At 45.1% G+C, this 20471-nt stretch overlaps 1 protein-coding gene across 3 annotated transcripts in view; it reads left to right on the forward strand.

Moving 5' to 3' along the window:
• Positions 1 to 20471, forward strand: part of TMEM184B (transmembrane protein 184B) — a 40354-nt gene that overhangs the window by 11834 nt on the left and 8049 nt on the right. For 2 of the 3 annotated variants that reach the window (XM_090043036.1, XM_090043037.1), the window contains exons 2-5: positions 4834 to 5091; positions 10598 to 10763; positions 14934 to 15024; positions 15621 to 15696. In XM_090043036.1, coding sequence (XP_089899162.1) covers positions 4891 to 5091; positions 10598 to 10763; positions 14934 to 15024; positions 15621 to 15696 — 534 coding nt within the window. In that variant the 5' untranslated portion in view covers positions 4834 to 4890. The remainder of the gene's footprint in view (positions 1 to 4833; positions 5092 to 10597; positions 10764 to 14933; positions 15025 to 15620; positions 15697 to 20471) is intronic. The other variant, XM_090043038.1, reaches the window with a different exon arrangement.

The following is a 20471-nucleotide window of genomic DNA, read 5'->3' on the forward strand; positions in this document are numbered from 1 at the left end:
CTGATGTAAAATCGTAATGGACATAAGGCATTGTAATTTTTTGTCTATCTTTAGCTAGAGGGGTTCAACACTACTCCCCCAGCGGGGGTTGCACTTAACTAGGTGTGACTGGGGTAAAAACTACAGTGCCTGGTCTCTGTCATGATTTTACGTCAAGGCAGATGTCTCAGCGTAAATAGCACCTTCTTGTTTTTTGCAGATGGCATAGCCTGATAACCTCCCATAGTGATTTCCCACAGATCTGTTGCAGGATAATTTCAAGCCTCAACAAACTTGATTTGCATTTAAACCCATGCCATGGAGGTAAAGTGATTCCTGACCTGTAGTAAACAGCACTTGCAATTGTATTTAGAAAGAAACACTAACTTCCAACCTGCCCCCACCCCCCGTCCTTATTTTATTTTATTCTTGTTTTACTTTTGATAATCCCAGGCTGGGATCTGGTAAGAATGTATTTATCTGTGAGCACACTTGTTTGTGTGCCCAATCTGGTCTACCTGCCCAGATGAATTTCAGCTAAAGAAATGGGATTTTGCCTTGTCCCGAGCCATGCATTTTCTCCTCCCCCTCTTTTATGGGACTGTAGTTGTGTATTGAGGTCAAGGAAGAATTTTAAAGGGGAATTTCAGGAGTAGAAATACTGAAGAGGAAAAAAATTAGGAAAGAATTCCAGAAAGGTGAGACAGGATCACCTTTGCCCTTCCTCACCCCTGTGATTGATTCCAAAGTGGTGTAGTTGGAGAGATGGGTGGAAAGGAGAAGACGAGAGTGGAAGAGCAGAATAAGCAAGCAGGCTCAGGGAGTCATTCCATAAGATGCCATTATATTTCATTGGAGTTTTTGAATTATTATTTGCATTACCTTAATGGCTCAGCATCATAGTAGTGGAATAGTTCCCTGCTCTGCTAGATGTTGTGAAAACGCCAAACAAAAGGGTGGTCCCTGCCTTAAAGAGCTTACAGACAAGATGGGACTACAGTTAGGGGGGGAAAGGAAGAAGTGAGGAGATATTATTGCTCAGGATGACACAGTGGTCTCAGTGTACCAGCAACCCAACCACTCTCACATCATGATAGAAGGAAGCAGGACATTGGCTGCTGTGCTTCCCCGGTTTACCTGTGGCAGGTTAGGGTATTAGGTCTTTGTTGTGTCAGGGTTGAGAGTAGTCTTATGTAAAGTTTAGATTATAATTTGTATGGGATGGGATGATCGTTGGACTAGCTGACTTCCGGAGGTCCCTTGCAGCTCTGCTTCTCTATGATTCTATGAAAGAAGATTTGGAGGAGAGCACTTAGATCAGGGGTGGGCAAAATGCGGCCTGCCAAGGCATTCTATCCGGTCCACGGGGCCCCTAAAAAAATTTAGAAAATTAATATTAATATGCCCGGGGCTGCCTGTCATGTGGCCCTCCATGGCTTGCCAAAACTCAGTAAGTGGCCCTCCGCCCAAAGTAATTGCCTGTCCCTGACTTAGATGATGACTTTGCAGATACAAGAATTCCTCCTTAGGAGGAGGAGCAACAGCAAAGAAAACTTGAAGGTGCCTGTTTGAAAACGTAACAAGTGGGAAATGATGATTGGCATCACAGGCTGATGGGAGAGGGGGAGTCAATCTCTCAGCAGTGTATAAGAAATTATAGGTGAGAAGGAGGTAGCTCATAAAGGACCTTGATGCCAAAGATGAGTAGTTTACCTCTGAGATGATGGAGAAGAGACACCAATTACACTATTGCCTCCTATTTCTTTATAATATAGCATAATACACATTTTTGTCAGAACACAAGAGCACCTGCTTTTTACATTTTTTTTCATTCCTTCTATTTCCCAAAATGGTCCTATATAAAAATGGACAGGATAACTTTCCCCAAAGGTAAGAATAATTTTGCAGGATCCATACATTCTGTATTTTCCTTCTCAGCTAGTCGTATAGCCTTCTTTCAGTGGTTTTCAGTAGAGAGGAAGTTACTATGAAGCTAATACCTGTAGCTTTTGTTGACTTAAATCTATCAACATTTTGTTACTACGTAACCTGCAATCTGTTTGTGGCTAAAAATACAATGTGTGCTCTCATACAAATGGCTTTCCCATGCTCAGTACTCTAAAATGGTACTGGTGTTTTTAAGGTTGTAGGCATAATAAATGTAGGCATAATAAATGTTATAGTTGAGAAATAGTGTATAATCATGTAATTCTAGATCTTATATAATCACAAGGGGGCAGTATTTGTACAACCTCAACTTTAGTATTGTCCTGACTTTTTGGGTGTTTAACTATACAACCTTTATATTATGTTAGTAGGTTTTTTTCTCACCACTGAATTGACTAGATGTGGGGGTTTTTTTTTCTTTTACCAAAAGAAAAAAAAGAAAAACAATCATAGGCATTTCACTTTGAAAGCCTTTTGAGTCTTGGCTGACTTGCAAATTGTTGTGGAGTCTACAAAGTTTGGTGAGGTAATGGTGAAACTCCCTGTCCTATTCTAGCCTGCCAGTTGAGGGCCCTGGAAGAGAGCCACCTGCATATGAATCTTAGGCACTCAAACCAGAAATAGGTATCACCAAATGAAATGGATCAGTTGTGCCGTGATGTGTCTTGTGGCACACAGCTGATCCGCTTCATTGGGCAAAACACATATTTCCCCTTGTCTCGCTCTTCATAGTGCAGAACAAGGGGGGGAATATGATCTCCCTACTTTCCCTGCCCAGCCAGACCTGGGCCATGGGTGTGGCTGAGTGGGGAAAAGCCCTACCTTGCTTCTCCATGATCATGGGGATGGTTATGGCTGAACATGGAAACCCAACTTCCTGAGATTCCCCAGGGTGCGTCTCTCTAAGTGGGGAAAGTGAACAGGTCCTCAGGGACCTTGAGGGCCCCCAAGTCCCCAGAGCACTTGCTCAGTGTTTCATAGAAGGGCAAGCAGCTCAGGCTTCCTGTACTCTTCCACCAGAGAAGTAACAGATGTCCACTGCAATAAAGTGGCAGAGTCTATGACCACCTTTTGTTGTACCACTGATTTTCCATTCACATTGCACAACAAAGGGTATCAACATCCATAAAACATCTTATGCTGGCAGAAATGCAACATCAGATAGCATCTGTTTCTAACCTATAGCTTGGAAAGCTCATCTGCAGAGCTCCCAAGGTGTCTGCATGTACAGCATGCAGTATCATGACCTGACTACTGGCTTTTTCACTCTAGCACAAGGTGAACCATGGCTATACCTGCTGTGAAGTATGTTAGATGTGTGCTTTCTAAGTTTATTGGGAGTGTTTGCTATTTGTCACTGTTGGCTTTTCAGAGGCTTAGAACCCTGTCAGATAGAAACTAGTTTCTTCCACAGCCAGCAAAGGTCTTGTTATTCAGTGAGGATAGTTTCCATCCATTTTTTTTAGCTTTCAGCTCTTGGCTATTTCCTACAGAAGGTTGTCTTTTGGGGTGTGATGGTTACTTATTTTTCCCCGTTCCCAAGAAACAGAAATGTTTCTTTGTGAATATTTTGCCTAACATACATGACTCTGTTCCTCAAACATTTGGAGGAAAAGTCATATCTGATCAGAGGCCATGCTTGGAAAATTTCAGCCCAAAGGGGAAATATTTCAGAAAAAATAGATGGCCTAGAAAAGAAGTGAAGGCTAGGAAATCATGATAACAGCTCTTAACTGTAAGCGTCTCTGTTGCTCCCTGTAAAATAAAAGAATGAACCTGCTAAAATGAACCCAGCTGCTTCCCCCAACTTACCTTTGTTTTTCTTCTTCTTTGTAACATAAGAAGAAAGGAGATAAAAGAATTTCTGTAGGCAATTTATGGGTCACTTATACAAAGTGATGATCTGGACGTGGGGCATATGTTTTAGAGCATGTGCAGGTGCATAAATGTTAAGCTCACAAGAGTCTGCATTTACTTAGCTTATGTGGGTAATTGGCTGATTTCTGTTTCTGTAACTTGCTGGTTGGAACCCCTGGGTTTTCATTCTGGAGAAGTGGATTCTAGCCCTGACCTGGCCACTGACTGGTTGGGTGATATTGGCTATATTGCTTCACTTTTCCATGCCTCCATTTCCACATCTCTGAAATGGGAGTGATAATGATCATCTCCTTTTGCAGTTCAACTTTGAGCTCTCTTGGTGGAGAGTACTGTGTGGGGAGAAGGGACTGCCTGCTGGAAGAAGGAGAAGACTCTCTTGCCTTTCTCCCTACATGTGCCTCACCATGCTGTGTGTCCCAGTTTCACACTGTGACTTTGTCAGTGCAAGAACTGGTGATGGTAACTAAGGAAAAATGTTTACTCCATGGAGGTGGTACCAAAGCAGTTTTCCCCCATATGGTACTAAAAGGTGTTGGGCTGCTTGTAATGCTGTTGTTCAGATGAGATGAGATGCAAAACTAATGCTCTGACTGTTTAGAATATAGAGGAGTAGGAGAAGCTTCTCCAAAGAGTAGAATTGCCAATTCTGGTGACAGGTTGAAACACAGCCAGGACTAATTTAAGTTCAGCCTACCTAAATTCCCTTGGCATTTCAATTGGATGCAGTGTTCTTCATTTCCTGTCCTGAAGTATGTTACTGGAGGAAAAGCATGGGGTTGTGGGGTGGAAGTGGTTATTTTACTATCACCAAATGGGTGCTGCATTTCATCCTAGGGTGTCTGTATTTCACAGATAGGCAAGTGATCCCTACATAGTCCCTACCTACCATATTTCCTACCATGAGGTTTCACTCAGCCTTTTTTGTGCAGCACTGCAGGATCACATGTTAGAAATGCAAAAAGTTACCATGATATTCTGAGTCCATTCAGCTAAACATAATCCCTTCTGTTTCTCCTTTGGCTTTAACAGGTCTCTTAGAGGTGGCTTTATAGAAACTCCAGGTGGAAATTCTTCTGAGAAGGCACGATGATAGTGGTGACTGGAGTTATGTCAGCCCCTGAACTGGGGTCCAGTGCCACCACTCCAGCTGCGGCTCCCAACTTCTCTTGGATGCCCAATGATGGCAGCCCCACAGCAGTGGAGCAACCGATATTTCTAATGACTACAGCTGCTCAGGCCATCTCAGGTTTCTTTGTGTGGACAGCTTTGCTCATCACCTGCCATCAGGTAAAAATCCTATGGCATTTGGCCCCTGTTATTCCCTCCTCCTTCCTCTCATTCATGGTTTCGTAAACCAGATGAGTGCATGTGGCATGATGTACAGTTCCAGTTTTGGGTATCTCTGTCTGCAGTGGGAGGAGGGGGATGAAGGTACTCTGGTGCTGGAGTGGTGCCAGAGAGCTGCATTTTTTTAGAGTTAAATCATTCCTTCTAGTTGAGTAATGGGCTTACCTTAAGGTGTTTTAACCCCTTCTCTTTGAGGAGTCATTGATGGAACTAAAATAGCTTCTTACCTGTTTTGTGAAGATTAAAGACCAGTCCACTCTTCAGGGTTTTGCCTGCAAAACTGTTGTGCCACTAGCAAAACTTGCGGAGCTACATGCTGAAAGCCCATCTGTGGTAGCAGAACCCAGAGAGTTGCACCATGTTTGCTGGTGGAGCAAAATTTCTGCAACTACCTGTCAGCCAGCAGAAGACACCAGTAAATGCTCCAGAATCTCCAAACAGCTGCTGCAGTCACTTCAGCAGCCAGTGCCTTCTCAGGGTATAGTTCACACTTGGGCAGCCCAGCTGTTGAGTCTCCAGGGAATGAATGTGCTCTGGCGACTTGGCAACAGCAGCAGCTCTGTTGGTGGAAGCTATGGTGTCAGAAGCAGATAGATTTAGGTATAGCCTAATAAGAGTGGGGAAGGTGGTGGAGGAAGCATTAGCCTGTGACTCAGAGAAGGCAACTGATGCTTAGTGCTGCATGAGTTCTGCAGTAAGGGGTTTGGCAGAAGGAAAGTATGTAAGCCTCATCAGGCTACTTGAAGATCAGCTCTGCTCCTACAGGATATGATGATATGAAGCGCTGGGGCGACAAGGCTTCTGGATTACTAGTGGATACTTGAGAACTCTGCTGCTCTGGAGGAGGCACTCTTTCTGTGCATGGGGAAGAGAAAGGTATATGTTTTAGGTCTAGGTTATCATGGATCTTCTGTGGTGGAGAGGCCTGAGTCCTAAGCTGCTAACCAAAAGGCTGGTGGTTCAAACCTGTCTATGGGCAAGTAATGTTAAGTCTCAATTTCTGGCCCTGGCTGGGTTCAAATTTTGGGAAGAGCATGAAGCTAGACTGTTCTAGGTGGTGGCAGGTTACAGAACAAGGAGCAACAGTCTCAAGTTGCAGCAAGGGAAGTTTAAGCTCATTTTTAGGTTAGGTATTAGGAAGAACTTTCTTACTAGAAAGGGTAGTAAAACCCTGGAACAGGTTACCCAGAGAGGTAGTGGAAGCTCCATCCTTGGAGGTTTTCAAAACCTGGCTAAACAGAGCTTTGACTGGGATGATCTAGTTGGGGTTGGTCCTACTAGATGACCTCCTGAGGTCCCTTCCAGCCCTAATTTTCTATGATTGGCAGATAGTACCATTGTGTGCAAAATGTTCCAGTAGTTGGGTAGCTGCATATGTCATGTCTCATCTTCCCTCCAGTCTTCAAGACTATAAGGAGCAAGCCTGACTTGCAGTGAGCCCCGGGGGAGGGATATGTAAAGAAAGGGAGATCATTGTTAAGGATGTGGAAGACTTGAGCACTTTTCCTTCTGCTTGCCTGAAGAAGGGTGACTGCACCCAAAAGCTAGCTAAGAACTTTTTTCCAATTACTCAGTTGGTCTAATAAAAGATATCACATCTACTCAAAAAGTCTCATTAGCAGAGGCACATGGGAATTGCTGTGCTTAGGTCTGCTTATTCCAGTAGCATGTCTTCAGCAGTGATCAAGGCCTGTTGTTGCAGTTCCTGGGCTAGACGCATCTCTGTTATTTTCCTTGTGTCTTTGGATGCATTCCTTTGGCTGTCAGGCCTCGTGTCCTGACCTCTTCCAGAGTGCAGTTCTACAGTTCTCCCATTTCTGGGCCAGGCCATGAGCTCCAGCACCCTGTGGTTTAAACTTGCTTATCCAGCAGGTAGAACAGAGTTCAGGAACCAGTCATTCTTCCCTTTGGTGGGGTATGGTTAGTGATGTGCAGTGACCAGATGGTCTTCTGAAACCAGAAGTAGTTGCCAACAGCAAGAAAACAGCATTTAGGGAGGCAAGTTTAAAATAGCCTACACTCACGTCTATCTCACCTAAGTCTTACTTTTCCCTTGTAGTAACCTAGGAAGGCCCAACTTCTGGCATTTCCTAGGAGGATGGTGGGTGGTTCTTAGCAGTTACTCTCTTCCCTTGAGATAAATATGCTTTTATAGCCTGCCAGACTTTTGGTTACTTTGTTACCTGTGTTTGATTCTTCAGGTCAACCAGAGAGGAAGCAGTATCTTAAGGTTTATAGTCCTAGTATGGTCCCTCAACAACTGTCAAGTGTTTGTGGACAGTTAGAATATCGTGATCCATTCTCCCCCATCTAACCTGGTTTTCCCAGCACCCCACAGTTGTATTGAACCAATATAGTCACAGCAAACAGTCCTATAACCAGGCCAACGTACTTTGCTTTAGGGCAGCTCCAGATTCATCACACCTGATCTTTAGAGGAATATGAGTACCCCTTCCCTACAGCAAAGCATTTGATCATTTGAGTGCTGCTGTAAATTGAGGTGTGGGCAGGGAGGCGGAAGGAGCCATGAAGGTGCTGATATTGTGCCTTAATTTATGACGCTTAATTACTCTTGCTGTATCATGCTGTTTTATAGCTGCGTCATCTATTAGTTCATCAGATGATCAGCCATGTCTTGTTTTAAATCCAGTGTGTGGTGCTTGCTTTGATCTCTGCTGCCAGTAATAAACTGAATTCCACTGTGGAAAGGAGTAGCAGGAAATGTCTGCTTCTCTTCCCCCTTTGCCCCTTTTCCTAGAGCAGGTGCTCTGGGTGCCAGTACAAGTCAAATCCAACATCCTGTTCTGTACAAAGCCATCAAGTGCATTGGAATACGTGGTGGGAAGCATAAGCCCTATTATTTATCAACCTGTGTTTTGTACCTAGGGGTTAATGAATTCCAGAGTGGTGACTTTAAGCTGTCCGTTGCAGCCCATTGCAGAGCAGGACAGTCTGGTGAGGTGCAAAAACAGATTATTCACCCTGCAGGTATTGCTGGTGACTAAGAGCAACAGCTACAGGGGGAACAATTAAACTGGTATCGATACTACTGATTCAGAGCACAGATGGATCACTTGTCGTGAGCAGGGAGGAATCCCTTCCTTGTGGTATAGCTCTGCACGGTTAGGCACGTGCGGTGTTTCTTTGAAGAATCCAGTGTCAGAGACAGAGTGTTAGATTCATTGTGGCAGTGGGCTCCTCTGTGGCAGATCCTCCCTGAGGGGTGTACACATTAAAGGGTCCTACTGACATCCTAAAAGTGAAGCTTGGAGCTATGAGAACTGTGGTGCCTGCTATCCCCAAGCTGTGTTAGGTGTACTTGAAGGAGGGTTAGGTGTACTTGGGATGAGGGAAAAAAATACCACTCTGGTTGTTTGGGGGTTTTTTTCTAAAATTGCATTCAGAAGACCTTATTTGTGGGGAACATGTTCCCTACTGTTTCAGTAGCAGGCTTCTTGACCATCAGGGTGTTTGCCAAAGGTAGGTCTTTGAGAGGTGGCATTGGAATCCTTTTGTTGCCAACAGGCCTGTATGGAAGGCTGATTTGTGTACCTTCGGTAGCGGGCTTTATACGTTGACAAATAAGTACAATGTTCCTTTCCATCCTGGGACTATTTTTGATAACTGTTAAGTCTGTTAAAAGATGGCTGTTCTAGGGAGAGCTTTTTAGGAGTGTGACTTAGGGTGATTTTGCGATGGCTGATAAACCCCTAATTGTTGGAGAGGGTGAATAGGATTTTGACATCCTTGTTAGTTCTGCTAGATGGGTAGAAAGGGAAGGGAATAACAATGATTTTGGATAGATTATAGGGGGAGTTAAGTGTGAATGAGAGGAAATGAGGTAAGGAAAGCAAAACGTATAAAAAAAAGCAGTTACCGTGTTTACTTGAATACAAGACAAGTAGCATGGGGAAAAAGCCCCTCCTCTTATAATCACATACAAAGAAATCTCACTAAATACATTGTTTCTCATTAAGCTGCTGCCAGAAGCAGCATGTACTCAGCAATGGAAACCAACTATGAAGTTCATTTAATTGGCAAAAAATGCTGATGGGGATCTACTATAGAATAAGTTAGTGTAGCCCATCTGGATAAGGCATATGGTACTGCCCGTTAAGCACAGTCTCCCTTACCACCGACTCAAGTCATGGTGATTGTGACATTGCGTACAATTCACCCAGAATCTCTGTTGCCCCCTCTGTCAGCCTATCACATATGATTAGTGTGGTCCTGCCCCCCATGGGATGAAGCTGGACCAGGTTGCCCTTTGCCTTATCTGTATATTAATTTTTGAAGCATCCCAGGACTTGTGACAAGAACACTCATTTCCAGTCATGACTGGGGACTAATTAGCACATGGATCCTTTTTGTGGGGTTTTTTGGAGTACACACATATACTGAGAAGTGCTGAGCTATGGGGTCACCATGGCTTGAAATGCTGTTGATTCTGGTGAGGGCTATGTGATACATGAAGTATGTGATAAATTGTAAGCCTTTGGCTTTGGATGTATGTAAGTAGACTCCTCCCTAGCTTGCTCCTGCAGCCATGTGGCTGAGGGCAAGCAAAACTTGGGGGCATCCAAACCCCAAGTCTGGGCTTGGTCCTGTATGTAGGATGCCTGTCAGAGGATTTGGGAGTATCTGAAGCCCCGGGTGGGGGTGTAGGATGCTTGCTGGTAGCAGGGCCACATGTGGTTCTTGAATGATTCACATGGATTTGGAATTGATTTGGCTGGTTTGGCTTGGGACATGAAACATTTTCTATTAAAAATAAAAAAGTTGTCAAAATGCTGTGCAAAATTGTGTTTGTGAAGTACCTGTGCTAAAACTGCAGTTTCAAAAAAGGGTAATGTATCAATTTTGGATGAACTAAGTGCAAGGGTACTATATGCAAATTGCTACAGCCATGCCTAATTTCAAGGTTATTGTTTTCAAATTTGCTCCTTGCTTCCATGTGCTCAGGGAGAGGAGGTTCTGACAGTAAGGAGAGGGTGAAGGGGCTGCCAGAGAAAGGTTGGGGGGAAGCACAAAGCAAAGGGCTACCTGACCCCCCCAGACATATTTTTCCTGTTGTAGCAGTAGGAGGACAGAATTAAAGGCAAAACTCCAATAATTAGATTCTACACCTGGAACTTGATAACAAATTTAAAAATTTTCAACATATAGAATTGAATTAATGGGGAGGTCATTTTATGATTAAGTAAATATGGTAATCCCATCTCTGGAAGCTGGACTGGGATTCCTGACTTGCTGTGCACAGGCCACTGTGGGTGGTCAGAAGATGACAGTAACATTTTTGATCCCTGTCAACTTGAGGCTGCATTGAAACAGGTGATCTAGGGAGGAGTTCTGTTTCCCATTCCCAGTCCCCACTGGCTACCTGGCTTTACTTTATCCTCTGGGTTTGATGCATCACTGATCCCACTCATTGTCTTCTTCTCTTCAGATCTATATGCATCTGCGCTGCTACAGCTGCCCTAATGAGCAGCGCTATATTGTCCGGATCCTTTTCATTGTGCCCATTTATGCCTTCGACTCCTGGCTCAGCCTCCTGTTCTTCACCAATGACCAATACTATGTTTACTTTGGTACTGTGCGGGACTGCTATGAAGGTAAGGAGAGGTGACCCGGGAAGTTGGCCTCATGTGGGTTTTGCTATTTACAAGCTGGAAGGCAAGGGCTGGTACTACAAGAGGACAGGAAGTACAAAGGACAGTGGCTTCATCAGAGGGCTAGGATTGGCAGTGATGGCCCCAAACTGTACAGGATGACGGATTTCAGTATGAGGAAACATCTTCCCTCATAACTGGCTTCCTAAGAGTGGCAGGACATATTGTGACTCCTCTAAGGATGCTGCTTAGAGACAAAGCTTAGGAAGATGTATTCTCCTGTATCAGCCCTGGATCCATCATTTCAGAGGAGGCATACAAGGGTCTGACTAGGGCTGTGTGAAGCTTCGGTCCCTGATTAGATTTGGCAGAGATTTAGTCCGATTTGGTGACCGAATCTCCGAATCGAATCAGAGGACCCTTTAATCTCTCTGAATCGATTTGGACATAGAGACAGATTTAAATGTTTTTTCTACATACCTTTAGGTAGCAGGTGGCTCATGAATGCTGTGATGCTGGGGCACGTGGAGTGTCCCGCAGAAGTGTGGGGGGCTCCCCAGCGCGCTTGGCAGTGGATCTGAAAGTGGTCTACTTCCAGGTCCACTGGGGAACGTACTGGAGGCTCCTCCCCCATGCCCTCCAGCTTAGCAGCTGGTGCCTGCTGGGTCTGGGGGAACATCTCTGGCTGATTGCTGAGCTGGGGGGGCCTCCCCTGCACATTTCTTGGCGGACCTGGAATTGGACTAGAAATATTTCTGGTCCACTTCCAGGTTCACCACCGAGCATGTGAAGGGTCCCCCCTGGGTCTAGTGGGATGCTTCATGCACCCCAGCATCGCAGCGATCACAAGCCACACTGGTACCTCGAGTATGGAGAAAAAACTTTTCAAACGGTGTCTATGTCCAAATTACTGAAGAAGGCTGCCATGTGCTCACTGTGCTTCAGTGCCGTGTAACTGCGAAGTGCCTGTCATCTCTGTAAAATGCCTTGCAATACTATTTATTGCACTTTCCTAAGGATGTGACTTGCCCATCAAAAGATGACAACAGTCTTGGGGTTACCCGAGAGAGAAACAGCTAGTCTCCAAAATAAATGCCTTAGTTAAGCCTCCCTTCTGATCTCATTCAGAAAAGGAGCCTTTTACCCAAGCTGTGGCAGTCTGTGTCTTTTTGGAGTGGTTTTATTTTGCTGCTGGTATTGTGTGTGCATCCCAACTAAACTGCACCTTGTTTAGAGGGTTGGTTATTAGTGAGATCTGCATTGCAGAGGGAAGCCCTGGGTGTGTGGACAAATCAATCTGCCTGAGGGACCAGCAGGCCTCCTCAAGCCTAAGACACTGCGTTGAGACACAATAACAGATGGCAGATGCACGCACGCATGCAATGCAGAGGCCATCTTTATTCAGGATTTTGTTTGTTTGTTTTCTCTCGCTTCTCTGTGTGTGCGCGCGTATATGCATGCATGTGTATGTATGTGCACGCGCACACGTGCCTAGCAGGAAGCCTGCTGCTCTGTGAAACTCATTGCCTAGCAACAGCTATTATCCCCTCTACCTTGCCTAGGGAGTTTGCAAACATCACAGCATCTGCTCAGGAGGCAACCCGCTTTCCTGAAGTTCACCAGCTTGTTCACTTTTGCAATGAATAGAGAACAAGTGGGAGGAAAAAAATCCTCTATGAACAGCTTCAAAACTATCCTAATGACAAACAGGCAATAAACAGACATCTCCCTTCTCTTCCCCCTCCTCCCCATCCTTTTCTTCTCCTTCAAGGAAGAATTTTTACTCTTGATAGAAGGCTCTACTGGGAGGGAAGCATATTTTTTATTATTCGTTGCTGTCATACAAATTGAAATCCGTGTTGTAACAGTCATGGACTTCTCTTTGTGGTGAACATTTTTGGGCAGTAGTAGTGAATACATTTTTTGGTTCTGCTCTCTACCTTGATGCTACAGCTAAAAACACCTGATGCCAAAGTGAATGACACAAGTGGTTTCTTTCTTTTTGTCCTTTGTGATGATGTCAAAAATACCTTGGATGAATCTGGGCTGGTAGGGGAAGATCTGGTCTAGCGCAGCTGTCTTTGATAACATCGCTTGGTTTCTTTTGGGGTTGAGCGGGTGTAGAGGTCCTCATTCTTTCTTGTGCTGATTTTGTCTCTTTCTCATCACTTTTGGATGGGCAACTGGCATTGCAAGGAACACATTAGAGGGCAGTGGAGGAGCTGCTGGAGAGCAAGTGTAGCTTCTTACCCTGTAGGGGTTGGAAGCTGTCTCTTTTGACTCAAAGGGCCAAATCTTAGTCCACCTATTAGATCCATCAGTAGACTTAGCTGTCTTAAGTGTAGTTTTATTTTACCTTGCTCAAGTTCCTGAAAAAACAGTTCATGCAAAAGGTAGGTGAATTGTAAGGGTGAGATGGCCATGTTTTACAAAAGTAGATGCTTTAATGGATTTTTGGGACATATATAAATGGATGAACAGATGGAATAAATCATGCTTAGGTACCTCAGTCTACTTAGACACCTTTATAGGTGGAATAGAACCTAGCCCTAAGTTACAGCTCGGGTAACTGCAGACCAGGTATTTATTAAAATACAAAAATAAAACAGACAAAAATATTAGAAAGTATATTCTGCATTCTGCTTTGTTGGTTTAAATTGATGTTTTCCCAGAATCCATTAGGGTCCAAAAACAAGGGCTATATGTAGAATAACATTTGTCTTGATTACATAAATGGAAGTGGATAGATGTTGACACTTCAAATGCTGTACCATTCTCTTCTATTAAAGATATCTATCTGGCAGTGGTTAGACAGTAGAATTAACTTCATGTGCAAGTATATTGGGTGTATGTCAAGCAGCTTTTTTTGTAAGCTCATAGCTTGTTTGTTTCAGTCTTTGGACACTTTCCTAAGGAGGATTAACTTCCTTGTGGTCCAGTATTCAGCTTCTTTCAGAGGGTTGGGTTCTCAGCCTTGTGTGCTGGATATTGTTTTTTTTTTTTCATCAGGAAGTTTCCCTGGTATGTCTCTGTTGAATTTAATAATGTTTCTTCATTGTATTATGGACGTACCAACACACTTCAATCCAATTGGGGATCACAAGATAACTGGTGTGGTTTGTTCACACCAGTTATTGAATAAACAGGGAAATTCTCTCCTCAAAAGAGCTCATAGTCCAGCTTACTTCAGGATGCAGCAAGAGGCATCATGTTGACCAGAAAAATGGTCATGAGAACCTGTGGGGAGTATAGGCTAGCCATGTGCTTAGCTAAAGGGTTTTGAACCCTTGGGAAACTTTATAAATAGAATGAAAGTTCCTACCAACCTTTCATCTGGCTATTATCAGTTGCCCATTTACTGGGTGCTTCAGCAGAATGGGTCATGAAGAGAGAGACCTGAAGGAGGACTAGGTGTTCGCTGCTTTGTGGAGGGCATTGCTCATACAGGATGTTACAGAAGAGAAAACAAATGCATTCCTTAGGGAAGGCACACTGGAAGGTGATATGGGGTACTTCTTCAGGCACCCAGTTAGTGAAAAATGCTACAGCTTTTTGGAGAATAATAAAACAGACTGCAAAATGTAACAATCCCCATAAAGCACAGGAACAAAGCTTCCCTCTGCAGGTTACCCTTTCTTTTTTCTCAGTCTCGCTGTAGAGGCAATGTGTCTGCACTGGTGAGACTGCACTCATCAGGTCTTAAGCTAAGTAGTGTTGAGTTTGAGTTTTGCTTGTATTGAAGACCTTAAAGTAAATGCAGGGTGCACAAAGATGTCAGGTGGATGATTCATCAGTGAGGCTTTTTCATCTGTGCTTGTTCTAGTCTATTGCCCCACAGTGAGACTCAGGAGCTCTGTGTCTCTGGAAGTGGTATCTGATGGATATGATGTGAAGTGGAGACTGTGGTCAGAGTGGTTTTCGTTAAAGTCCCATGATGCTTTTTGCAGAAGTAGAACCATTAGTTCTAGTGCCCTAGCCAAATGCTGAGTTGGTTCGTCACGTAACTGCTGAGGTAGGAGGATGAGTGAACTGTAAGAAAACAATCTGGGATGCTTCAGGATGACAGATGCTGCATAGACAGTGGTTTCTGATGTTTTGCTCATAGCCTGCACAGCAGCTTCTTGCCTCTGTTTAACCAGATCAGAATCATGATAAACTTCAATGTCTTCACAGCCTTTGTGATCTACAACTTCCTCAGTCTCTGCTATGAGTACCTTGGTGGGGAGAGCTCCATCATGTCTGAGATCAGAGGGAAATCAATTGAGTGAGTACCTGGAGTCTACCTACAGCATGCATCTCTTTCTCACCTTTCTATGCAGGCAGCCCGTGTATCACAGGCTTCATCTTACACCTGCCACTGAGAACTTTGTGGTGGGGCAAATGTATGGTGAACAGGCTGATGCTATCTTGATCATTAAGCACACAGGTGAAAATGTGCACCTGCATCATCACACGTTAACAGAATTTAATTATTGTGTCTATTCAGCTAGCTTCCCTGGAGTTTCTTCTCTCCATGGCCCCACTCCCCTCCCAGCCCCCCTCACCCCAGATCATCCTTAAATCTTTCTCTTCCTCAGCCAATGCTAACTGCAGCTGCCTTTTCACATTTTCTAGTGACATTTTTCCTCTTCTTTCTAGTCAACAACTGCTCTCCCACAAACTGGGTTTGGAGGGTGGGGTCAGTGTCACTTCAAATGCAAAACATGCCTCTCTGAAGGAGACCGTGCTGGCTGTCAGTATAGCCATGATTTACTTGGCCTGTGAAAAACAAGAATCGTAGATTCTTGGTAGTAGAGTGGAGAAGCAAGGTCCTGCATCCTTCATCTTATCCTAAATAATGCTGCTGTTTTGTTCTTCCAGATCCAGCTGCGTGTATGGGACTTGCTGCCTGTGGGGAAAGACGTATTCCATTGGGTTCCTGAGATTCTGCAAACAGGTAAAAGTCCTAGGAAACTCAGATTCTCTGTACACAACCCAGAGGGAACACCACCTCCCCCATAGAGCTGCTGAGATGAGCACTCCTCTAGACCTTCCTCTTTTAAGGGGCTTGTAAGGTGCCTCTGGGAGAATCACATGGGTAGCGGGAATAAATCAGTCTGTTGTAGTAACATTTAAAGATTACATTTCTCTACCCAGCCAAAACTGGAAAGGCCCAGTAAGAGAAGAGGCCTGTCCTCTCTACAGGATATGATCTCAATGCTAGGAATTGATGCTTGTTTCCTCCTTGCTCCTGGAATGAAGAGGTCCCAGTTCCTCTACAAGAATGTAGTGTCTGCTTGGGTTGCAGACATCCTGAGTTGCATAAGCATCCCTTGAGTTCCCAGCTATGCTGCTGTGATTAGGAGAGGGATTGTCATGACAGAGCACTTGTAAAGGAACTTTCCTCCAGAATATTGCTCATCATTTCTGGTCTGTAGGCTGGAATGGGAGTCAGGAAGAAAGAGAGTGAAATGATGATGTACCCATCATAGTCAGGCTTGGGGTCTATGAGGCCACCACAAGGTAGCAGTAAAGTTGAAGGGTATTGCTGAGCTGCTGAAATTTAATGTGATGTAATTCTTTGTAGACACCATAGAACTGGTATGGTCAGATTGGGCTATTGTAGGTGTTTCCCAGAGAGGGCTGAATTCTATTTTTAGTTACTGTCTGTGTTTCTTAAATGTGTCTTCCTTCCCTATCCTCTTTTACTTGTCTCTCCTGCCTTTGTGGATCTCTTCCTTTCTTTCCCCATGTATTTCCTTCTTGATCTGGGCTTACTTCTGCCCCATTTTCGGCTCCATCTGTTAGAGTTGTGAGGAATGGAACAGCTAATGTTGGCATTTAAAGTGTAGTTGAGGTAACAGCCCAATGAGATTAAATGGGGGAAAGAGGATTCTCTCCTCTTACAACTGTTTTTTCAGGCTCTCAGCAGTGTCAGACAGACATCACTGTGTAAGTTGTGCTTATTTTTTATTGGGAATGGCTTTGTATAGTGATGAGGACAAGAAGCTTAAATGAAAGCAAGGAGTCTGGACATGCTATATACACTATGCAGTCTCCATAAATATGCAGCCCATCCCCACTACTTGAGAATTCTAGTGTAGATGGATGCTTTCCTATGTTCTCTCACTTTCTTGCATCACGGTAAGCAGCTTGTCCAGATGAGACTGCCCCTTCCAGCTCCCTACACTGCTCTCTAATTTCTTAAACTGTGAGTGTTGCAGAGGAATATGATCACTTCCTGCCTGCTCCATGGAATTCAGGCTGAGAGCAGCTCAGGTGGGAGCTTATACGTAGAGCCCACCCTCCATGGCCTCCAGCCCTGGTGAGCAGGAAAATTTCCCATATTTTAAACTAAGTGGTATTTATTGCTGTGATAATCAGCAGAGGAAAACCCTATTGAAGGAAGCACTTTGCCTGGCCTTGTTCCCACTCCAGGCCTCTCATCTGTTCTCAGTCGTATCTGTGCTGAAGGTGTCTTCAGCACTATAGCTATTGCCATCTTATCCCCGTAATACTGAGTTGTTCTCAGATAGGCTTCTGCTTTCTGCAAATCAGTCATGTTTAGCTTGGACAGTCTCCTTAACGATTACTTTGCATCAATTTTCCATCAGCCCAAAGGGATCACCTTACCTGATAAGATGCAGGATCACCAGGGAAAGAGCGAACACACACCCATCATTGGTGTAGATCTCATGAGGGAACACCTTGAGAGGCTGGACATCCACAGATCAGCCAGCCCAGGTGGAATGCACCCAAGAGTGCTAAAGGAACTGTCTGACATCATAGTGCAGCCAATGGCAAGGATATTAGAGAACTCATGGCACTCTAGCAAGGTGCCTGATAATTGGAAGAGGGCCAGTGGTGTCTCTCTTCAAGAAAGGGAGGAAGGAAGATCCGGGAAACTACAGGCTAATCAGTTTGACCTCAATCCCTGGAAAGATCTTGGAAAAAATCATCAAGGAAACCATTAACAGCAGGCTAACAGAAGGCAACATCTTGAGATATAGCTAACATGGCTTTGTTGTGGGTAGGTCTTGCCTTACCAATCTCATTTCCTTCTATGACCAGGTGATGCATCACCTGGACAAAGGAGAAGAGGTGGACATCATATTTCTGGATTTCAGGAAAGCCTTTGACCTGGTGTCCTATGATATCCTCATGAAAAAATTAGGGAACTGTGGTCTCGACAATCTCACGGTCCAATGGCTGGGAAACTGGCTCTGTGGATGGACCCAGAGAGCGATAGTCAATGAAACAGAATCAACATGGCACATAGTGACCAGTGACGTTCTCCAGAGCTCTGTTCTCAGACCTGTACTCTTCAGTGTATTTATAAACAAATCTGAACTCTGGTGTCAGAAGCAGACTGGCTAAGTTCGTTGATGACACCAAGCTATGGGGGAGTGTGGTCACCCTAGAGGATAGGCTGGCGATCCAGGCTGACCTCGACAAGCTTACAAGGTGGGCGGTGTGGTGGGCCAGTAGGGAGCACTCCTGCTCTGAGCCACCCACCACACTGCAGCCGACCACCTACCAGGATCCAAATGCCTCCCTGGGGTGCCTCACGTTAGGCCGACCCCCCCGACACTGTCAAGCCTCGGGGTACAACTGCCACCACCCAGGGGATCTGGTCTGTCTCTGGCCCTGTGCCCTCTGGGTTATACAGGCCTTGTAGACCTTTAGGGTGTTTAACCCACTGCAAAAACTCGGGGTGCTTCCTTTAGCTTGAAGCACAAAAAGTAGCCTCCCTTAGTCAGCTGGACCAAGGGGGCATAAAGGCATGCCTCTTCCAACAAGTCTACCATACTTGGTAGTGAAGGACTTTATTGGTTACAGAAGGAAGGCTTGGGGAAGGCTGCAGGATAAAGAAATATTACAGAATAGCCATAGAGCAAACAGTATGGCTAGTAGTCTTTGATCAAGCATTTACTTTACAGCAAGCTATATATCTAGATAGGTTTCAGTAGTTTACTCACTTCAGCATCTTGAGAGAGAGCTGCAGATGTTGAGCTGCTGTGTGTATCTTTATCATGGCTGCTGCCCTTCCTCCTGGGCAGTGTTGGCTTATATAGCCCTTTTGACATGATAGTTTCATAGTTGGTAGGGTCGGAAGAGACCTGAGCATATCATCAAGTCCGACCCCCTGCCATGGCAGGAAAGAGAACTGGGGTTAAACGACCCCGGCAAGGTATTCATCTAGCCTCTTAAAGATGCCCAGGGTAGGAGCCAGCACCACTTCTCTTGGAAGTTGGTTCCAGATCCTAGCCGCCCTGACAGTGAAGTAGCACCTTCTGATGTCTAGCCTGAATCTACCCTCTGCCAGCTTGTGACCATTATTTCTAGTCACTCCTGGTAGTGCTCGGGGGAACAGGGACTCCCCCAGTGCCGCTGATGCCCCCTGACTAATTTGTAAACAGTCACTAGATTCCCCCTCAGCCTTCTCTTGTGGAGGCTGAACAGGTTCAGGTCCCGTAGCCTTTCCTCGTAGGGCTTGCTGTGCTGACCCCTGATCATGCGGGTGGCCCTCCTCTGGACCCTCTCCATGTTGTCCACATCCCTCCTGAAGTGCAGTGCCCAGAACTAGACACAGTACTCCAGCTGCGGCCTGACCAGTGTCGCATAGAGGGGGAGGGTCACCTCCTTGGACCTGCTCGAGATGCATCTGTGGATGCATAAGGTGTGGTTGGCCTTCCTGACAGCATCCCCACACTGCTGGCCCTTGTTCATCTTGGTATCAGTGATGACTCCAAGATCCTTTTTTGCCTCTGCACTGATGAGAAGGAGTTCCCCAGCCTGTAGGTATGCTGCTGGTTCTTCTTCCCCAGGTGCATCACCTTGCACTTGTCAGTGTTGAAACCCATCCTGTTCTCATCTGCCCACCCCTGTAACCTGTCTAGGTCTGACTGTAGCCTATTCCTCCTGCCTAGCATGCCCACATCCCTCCCCACATCTTACTGTCATCAGCAAATTTGAACAGGGTGCTATTTACCCCCGCATCCAAGTCACTGACAAAGATGTTGAACAGTGTGGGCCTGAGGACCGAGCCCTGCAGAACCCCACTGCCGGCTGGAGAGTTGTCTTCCCTGGGATGGCATTGCTCAGAGGTTCTTTCCCCTGAATTGTGTCTGGTGACCCTTCTGTCTGGGTCATGTGCCACTGGTGCACTTCCCATATTTCTTAACGCTTTGCTTCTCAGGAAATGCCTAAAAATAAAAGTTTGTGGCTTGAGTTGCAGGGAAATGGTTAAACAGTCCCTGAATGGGAAGGAGAGGAAGCTCAGAGGCGTTGTTTACCAATTTGCTTGACCTTTTTCTGTTTGCATCTTTGCAGTGACTCACCAACTGGCTTGTGTTGGGGGTTTTTAATCTCCTTGTGAAGTCTTATGACCACCAGCAAATTGCATCTTATCAGAAACAGTATTCCTCTTTATCTTGGCTTCCTTTCCCTCCATGTAGCCCTTCTTAAGTGACCACAGGTCAGTGTCAAGTAGAACCTTTCTGCTTAAGGGAAACTCCAGTGGCATGTCTAGGGTCTTTACCTTCTCCCACTGCTGAACTGGAACTTCACCTCCTTCTCCTTTGTCTCTGGAAACAAATCATTCTTAGAGATGTCACTCTTGGTGTGGAGGTGCTAAGGAGCATTGCTCTATATCTACTGCCAGAGCAGACAGAACTGATATCAAATCCCTTGGTGCCTTGATGATGATTCTCCCTCCAGACTGAGTGTAAT

The sequence above is a fragment of the Crocodylus siamensis genome, chromosome 4, assembly GCF_052110815.1.
Source record: "Crocodylus siamensis isolate JL-2025a chromosome 4, ASM5211081v1, whole genome shotgun sequence".
NCBI lineage: Eukaryota > Metazoa > Chordata > Crocodylia > Crocodylidae > Crocodylus > Crocodylus siamensis.